The sequence below is a fragment of the Carcharodon carcharias genome, chromosome 15, assembly GCF_017639515.1.
Source record: "Carcharodon carcharias isolate sCarCar2 chromosome 15, sCarCar2.pri, whole genome shotgun sequence".
In the NCBI taxonomy this organism is placed as follows: Eukaryota; Metazoa; Chordata; class Chondrichthyes; order Lamniformes; family Lamnidae; genus Carcharodon; species Carcharodon carcharias.
The window spans coordinates 131048974-131056873 of NC_054481.1; the positions used below are offsets into that span (position 1 = coordinate 131048974).

At 45.7% G+C, this 7900-nt stretch overlaps 1 protein-coding gene across 1 annotated transcript in view; it reads right to left on the minus strand.

The window, feature by feature from the left end:
* Positions 1 to 7900, minus strand: part of LOC121288481 (polyhomeotic-like protein 2) — a 558331-nt gene that overhangs the window by 43179 nt on the left and 507252 nt on the right. The window contains exons 14-15 of the mRNA XM_041207022.1: positions 1896 to 1946; positions 1263 to 1434 (exon numbers count right to left, since the gene is read on the minus strand). Of these exons, the coding sequence (XP_041062956.1) occupies positions 1263 to 1434; positions 1896 to 1946 (223 nt within the window). The remainder of the gene's footprint in view (positions 1 to 1262; positions 1435 to 1895; positions 1947 to 7900) is intronic.

Genomic DNA, 7900 nt, shown 5'->3' on the forward strand with positions numbered 1-7900 from the left:
TGGTAACCCCACACCATGGTAACCCCACACCGTGGTAACACCGTGGTAACCCCACACCATGGTAACCCCACACCGTGGTAACACCGTGGTAACCCCACACCGTGGTAACCCCACACCGTGGTAACACCGTGGTAACCCCTCACCGTGGTAACACCGTGGTAACCCCACACTGTGGTAACACCGTGGTAACCCCACACTGTGGTAACACCGTGGTAACCCCACACTGTGGTAACACCGTGGTAACCCCACACTGTGGTAACACCGTGGTAACCCCACACCGTGGTAACACCGTGGTAATCCCACACCGTGGTAACACCGTGGTAACCCCACACCGAGCACAGAGTTCCTCAGTTCAATTCCAGCTCTGGTTAATGTTAGCAAATCTCAGAGGGGTGCAGCCATTATGGAGAGACTGAGGGCAGGAGAGTCGGGAGTTTAGATGGGGATCCACCTCCCAGCCATGTCTTGTGGCTGTTCTCCGGAAAGTGATTGTGTAAAACATCAAACGAGAACAGGGTGTGGTTCTGCTGCAATGCCATTAACTTCCCACCTGCTTCACATGTGCTAAATGGCCATGTGGGTAAGGTTTCCAGGACACAGTTGGGACCGGTGGAATATTGGTCAGGTTAACAGTCCAGACCTTCAGGCAAGGGAGGGAGAAAAATAGAAAACAAACAGAAACTTGCTTGTGTTGAGGACCCAATTACTGGAATTTTTGAGCCCCTACAGGCCGCTTAAAATCTATGGTTTAGAAATTACCCTGGGGACCACTGTGCCCAAGGGCCCATTAGAGTGTGAGGGTGGACGGTGAATGCTGGCAGCTGAACTACATGGTGGAGCACATCACAAGCAATCCTGCCCTTGTTCTCACCCAACATACCTACATGTGCAGTGTGGCTGGGATCACTGTACAGCAACCAGAGCCACAAGCCTTGGCTGATTCCAGCCTCCCCCCTTCTAGTATTTTGACCAAATGTGACAAGCCAGTTGGGAATGTCTGAATTCTGACAGGAATGGAAACTGCAGTATCTAGTCTGAAGAGCTCAGTGCTATGCTCAGCACTCCCTTCACAAAAAAGCCATCAAGAAAGCACCACACAAACAATTCCAGAAAAATCTCTTTGCAATAATTATAGAAAACGCAGCAATTATAGAGCCCAGCTATGTTTCTCACTTCCCATAATTATGCACTTCCAAGGAATGTCCCTTATAAATCGTGTGAGCTAAAGTGTTCAGGGAAGGAAGCCACTCACAATCTCTCACCTTGGGTTACAGGCTTGGCTGAGTCAGCTTTCTTTTGATCCAAAGTCGCTAAGCATGTGGAGGCCAGAGGGGTGGTTTGAGCTGCAGATTTCTCTACCGGTCCTTTCTCAAGGGCAGTGTCTATCTTCTCTCTCCTGGCGTTGTCCTGGGTGCTCCTCTGGCACTGCTGGATCTACAATATAGCAGAACAATGAATCACCATTCCCAATGGATCCCCAAGAGCAGCAGCAGAGGTGTAAAATGCTCTTACCAAAGCAACTTAGCTGAACTAAATGTTGGTAACATCAGGAACCTTTTACATGGAATGGCAAACGGAATAAAACTGTAATCATTTATAAAATATCACACAACATTTGTTCCAAATCAGTGTGAGGTTCTCAATGGTAAATTTCTATGGCAGCAAAATAAAATGTCTGAGCCTGCTGTAACCCTCCTATCAACAGCTTTGAAATTTCCAACTATATGAGACTTTATCAGTACAGTTGTGGTCAGATTGTTGTATAATAAATTATTCCAGGCTTCTGAAACACTAGTCCAGTAACATAACCATCAATTTCCTGGGGGCCACTAGCACCAGAAATTCTGGATGCAAAAACAGGTCAGAGGCTGGGAATTCTGCGGTGAGTAACTCACCTCCTGACTCCCCGAAGACTTCCAACCATCTACAAGGCACAAGCCAGGAGTGTGATGGAATACTCTCCGCTTGCCTGGATGAGTGCAGCTCCTGCAACACTCAAGAAGCTGGACACCATTCAAGGCAAAGCAGCCCCGCTTGATTAGCACCCCATCCACAAACATTCACTCCCTCCACCACCGATGCACAGCAGCAGCAGTGTGTGTAGCATCTACAAGATGCACTGCAGCAACTCACCAAGGTTTCTTCGACAGCACCTCCCAAACACATGACCTCTACCAACTCGAAGTACAAGGTGCTCCATTACTTCCCAAACACTCACCATGCTGAGTTGGAAATATATCGGCCGTTCCTTCACTGTCACTGGGTCAAAATCCTGGAACTCCCTCCCTAACAGCATGGTGGGTGTACCTACACCACGTGGACTGCAGCGGCTCAAGAAGGCAGCTCACCACCACCTTCTCAAGGGCACTAGGGATGGGCAATAAATGCTGGCCCAGCCAGCGACACCCACATCTCGTAAATGAATTTGAAAAAAATTGACCCAGCGCCAGTGAAGGAACAGGGATATATTTCCAAATCAGGATGGTGAGTGACTCGGAGCAGAACTTCCAGGTGATGGTGTTCCCATGTGTCTGCTGCCCTTGTCCTTCTAGATGGTAGTGGTTTGGATTTGGAAGGTGCTGTTGAAGAAACCTTGGTGAGTTGCTGCACTGCATCTTGTAGATGGTACACACACTGCTGCTACTGTGTTGGTGGTGGAGGGAGTGAATGTTTGTGGATGGGGTGTTACTATCTCCAAAATGGGGTCAAGGCAGTGTTGTACAAACATTCTGTGCTTCAGAAAAGCAGACTTCCTCCATTCAACCTGACCCCCCACCCCACCCCACCACCCCCCACCCAACCTCCCCCCCCCCATCCCCCGCCGACACACTCACCCAACCCCCACCCCACCCCACCCGCCACACTCTGATATTCAGGTCTGTGCAAAATTAAGTCAAACTTTAGGTCAGCAATTCCAGTCACAAGCAGCGTTACTGGAAGCAAAGGTTCAGCTTCTCTTTGCAAAGATGGATTGAAATGAGTTTGCTTCTGGTCTCTTGCTCTCCCACACGCTTAAAATCAAAATTTCTGGGAAGTTATTGCACCAGATAATAAGGCTCTCCAGTGTTCCACTCACTGCTGACACCACACGTTAGCACTGGGAATGAAATGAGTTAGTACATCACAGAGGAGTGACAGGGCAGACAATGGAAGCCTGAGTGAGGTAGCTGCTGGGATAATGCCGATCTTTACCTTACGCATTGGCCGTGCATTTTGAAAAGTACATGCGAATTGCAGGCTATTTGGATAATTAAAAACCTTACATTTGCATGCATCATGATTTACTATGTCAACATTTAATTTAGTAATGTTCTATCTAAACTTGTCACACTAGATGTAACTATGTCCTGTCAGTGTTGGTGTTCTTCTATTGGCAGGATGCTGTCATTACAGTGACAAGTTTACATGGGTAGATCCCACTATAAACATGGACACAAGAATTTACAGTGGAGGAAGTGGTTGCATTCAATATCTAGATTTAAATTAACCATTAAGCTGTTTGTATAAGGATATCATATGAAAGCAGGAGAGTAGTGCGCTGGATATAAATGGAGAGAGTGACATGAAGGCTAAAATCAGCTGCATGCTGATAAGGCAAGGGTTTAAGAAAAGTGCTTTGGGGCAGTTAGGCTCAATACACAATTGAGGAACAGTATAGAAAAAGTGCAACCGCATTAATAAAGAATGGATTCACCAGTTAGTTTCACCTTTAGCAAAACTGGCATCTCTCCACACCGCACCTCCCCACCCCCCCTCCCCGTTGTTGGGGAGTTTAGAACGAGACCTATTCTGCAGTTAATTATGCCATGTCTGACTGACATGGGCATCCTTTATGTAGAGGCTTGGGAGTGTAACTGCTATCAGCACATGGACAGCAAGCTGGAGTCTGCTGATTGCCTGTTGTTATTGAGCCTGCCCTCCATAACTGGTCTGTTCCCCAAACTAAATAAATTTCCACTTGATCAGCACCAAACGTGCAAAAACAAATTGCTAAGCAACAACGGCTATTTTGCAGAGTAATTATCTTTACGGTATTAACTCGTTTCTTCACCAGTGCATACTCGTCACCTCGATGGAAAGACACCAAAATCTTTCTAATTATAAAATGACAGATGCTCACTGATAACGCTGGCTGTTACTAACCACAGCCACATGAGATCATTCAATGGCCAATGAGGTCAACAGATCTCCACTGAATTAAAAAACAACCTTCACAGAACTAATATTAGGAAAATCTTTCCCTGCAGAATTCACCATAGAGCACAACATTTCATTAATAATAACTTCTAAAACAATAATACTCATCAGTTAGTGAATTAATGGGAGTGAAATGTGGTCTCTCTCTCTAATATCGGATGAATCTAAACTATATTTTATAAATTTTTCTGAATATTTTCTGGATCTAAACTATATTTTCACTAGTTGAATTTCTCAGGGATTCCTCTCTGACTTATTGGGTTATATTTTATAAGTTGGTTTTCATTCATAATTATACGGTGCAATTTTAATTACAGGAGTTCACGATGGGAGAGACAATTAGCATTTACTCACGGGGTAATACTGGGTGCCACCACTAGATGGAACAAAATATAAAGATGTCATTTAAAAATGTTTTCTTCTTACTCAAACAGGAGTCTCTGTGCCGCAGCTTGCTCCGACTGAACAGGCAGACAAAGGGGCTGAATATACCTCAGTGGCAAAATGCATCAGACAATGATGTACTGAACCACAATCCCAGCAAGGTCTCTGGTTTAATATCGAGTCCATTTTGAGTTGACTTATCCCAGTGCAGAGAGCAACAGCAGCACACACAACACATCCTTGGGAGGAGAGGGGTGATAATCGGACAGGGTTCCACTGTTGATTCTTGTTAGTGGCGCTGCTTGTCCCTGGGCATCAGAAGGATTAAGCTGAGCTGTGAAGCCGTCACAGTCAAACAGTCTGTCAATTTTAACTGTACATAAGATAGAATTTTACAGCACAGACACAGGCCCAGCTGGTCCATGCTGGTGTTTATGATCCACTTGAGCCTTCCCAATCTCATTTCATCTTACCCAATGTCATTATTTCCTATTCCTTTGTCCCTCATGTGTTTATGCAGCTCGTCCCTTAAATGTATCCACACCATTTGCCACGGGCACTCCCTTTGGTACGGAGTTCCATGTTCCCACCACTCTGGATAAAGAAGGCTCTCCTGAATTCCCTGCTGGATTTATTAGCAGCTATCTTATATCGATGGCCCCTAGTTCTGGTCTGTTCCGCCAGTGGAAGTGTCTCCTCTCTGTCCAATACAGACAAAACGGTGAAGCTTGGCACCCACAGGGGAAAGCTATTGTCAAAGCTTCTCGGAATATGATCTAATCAGTGTCGGGCTTTGGAACGTAACTGTCGCTTTTCTGAACTTTCAACTCTTCTCCAAAGGAGCAGGATCATGCAGAAAGGAGCATTATCTTGAGTTAAGGTACTCAAGGAACGATACATGAGCAGAGAATCAGTGCTTTCAAGGAAGGGAGGAAACAAAGATAAAATTTCATGATTACAAGTCACTGTATCCTATAAACATGGCCGGACAGTAATGACCTGTAACATGCTGATCATTAGCGACTTCGAGCAAGAGGGATTGTTTACCCAGTAGCTTTATAAACCACAATTTTTTGTAGTTTTCTTTTGCTGGGGAGTGAGGATTGACAAAAGTCATGAAGACCAGGCTATCTGAGAACTCACAGCCCCAGTGAAAGGCCTGTATTAAAACAGCAGAGGGTGCGATGAATAAATCAACGTCACGTTTACAGAGCAGAGAAGGACATGGCATCGGCTCTGTCTTCACACTGATCTGATGGAGGGGGATGTTTCAAAGGGGACTGTATGCGGTGCAAACACACGCATGGAGTGCTGCTCATTGCCTGGTGCTTAGTGTGATTTATAACCACTGTTAGTGGCTGAATAGATGGTGGTGCATCAGGGCCATCGAGAGTTCATTACAGCTTTAAAAGTTTGTCCTCTTGGACAGAGCTGAATACCATCTGTCTTTATCACAGCGCCAATACCCAGCCACTGAGAGATAAAGACAGGGACTAAGTTGAAGCTGTCACAATAACAACAATTTATATTTATATAGCACCTTTAAGATAATAATGTTCCGAGGTGCTTCACAGGAATGTTAAATCACCCCCAACAGGGGGTGCAGAAAATCAGAGATGTGGAAAAATCAGAGTTTGCACCTCTCATTGTTATTGCAAGAAGTTGCCTCGAAGAATTATGTAATTAACTGAGTTTACAGCACAGAGACTGGCCATTCAGCCCATCTGCTCCATGCTGGTGTTTATGATTCACAAGAACCTCCTCCCACATGAACCCACTTCATCCCACCCCATCACCATATCCTTTTATTCCTTGCGGTCTCCTCTACATTGGAGAGGCCAAACGTAAACTGGGCGACCGCTTTGCAGAACACCTGCGGTCTGTCCGCAAGAATGACCCAAACCTCCCTGTCGCTTGCCATTTTAACACTCCACCCTGCTCTCTTGCCCACATGTCTGTCCTTGGCTTGCTGCATTGTTCCAGTGAAGCCCAACGCAAACTGGAGGAACAACACCTCATCTTCCGACTAGGCACTTTACAGCCTTCCGGACTGAATATTGAATTCAACAACTTTAGGTCTTGACCTCCTGCCTCCATCCCCACCCCCTTTCCGTTTCTTCCCCCTTCCTTTTGTTTTTTCCAATAATTTATATAGATTTTTCTTTTTCCCACCTAATTCCATTATTTTTAAATCTATACCTTTTATGCCCTTTTAGTCTTATTTCACCCCACCCCCATTAGAGCTATCTGTACCTTGAGTGCCCTACCATCCATTCTTAATTAGCACATTTGTTTAGATAATATCACCAACTTCAACACCTCTGTGTTCTTTTGTCTGTGACATCTTTTGATTATCTGCTCCTATCACTGCTCGCTTGTCCCTACAACCACACCAGCCCACCACCAGCCCCCCCACTTCTCCCCCCCTACCCCACCCCCATACCTTAAACCAGCTTATATGTCACCCCTCTCCTAATTTTACTCAGTTCTGCTGAAGGGTCATGAGGACTCGAAACGTCAACTCTTTTCTTCTCCGCCGATGCTCCCTTCAAATTCATCTCAGGCGCTCCCGGGGGGAGCGAGTTCCATATTCCCACCACTCTCTGGGCAAAGACGTTTCTCCCAAATTCCTGATTGGATTTATTAGTGAATGTCTGATATTGGTAATCCCTAAATTTGGACTGTCCCACAGTGGAAAAATCTCCTCTCCCTCTGTCCTATCAAACCCTCTCAGAATATAAAGACCTCTATTAGGTTAGCTCACCCCCCACCTTCATGATTCTGCTCTGTCTTTCCCAACAGTCGTAACCACTCAGTTCTGATATCATTCCTGTAAATCATTCAGCACCTTCCTCCGAGTCTCTATATCCAGTGTTTATGTAAAATGTACTCCATGGGGATGATTAAAATGGGGAGATTTATGAAGCGAGTCACAACTCTAAGCTTCTTAGAGCATTTTATGAAAATATTTATCTCTTCACCAATTATCAGAATCAGAGCTTGTATATAAAAAGCGTCATTAAGGTAGCAGTCACTCCCAGGAGGAAACAAATCCTGACACTGAACCAGACGAGACGAGCGAAGGACAAGAGAGCAAAAACTTAGCCAGAGGGAGATTTTAAACAGGAGGAGAGACAGGAGCTAGGGGGAGAGAGCAAGAGAAAGAGAAAGAGAAAGAGAGGGGGAGGGGAGGATAGAGAGAGACAGAGAGAGAGAGAGAGGGGGGCGAGAGAGAGGGGGGGAGTGGGGTGAGGGGGGGGGAGTGGGGTGAGAGAGAGAGGGGGAGTTGGGGTGAGGGGAGGAGTGGGGTGAGAGAGAG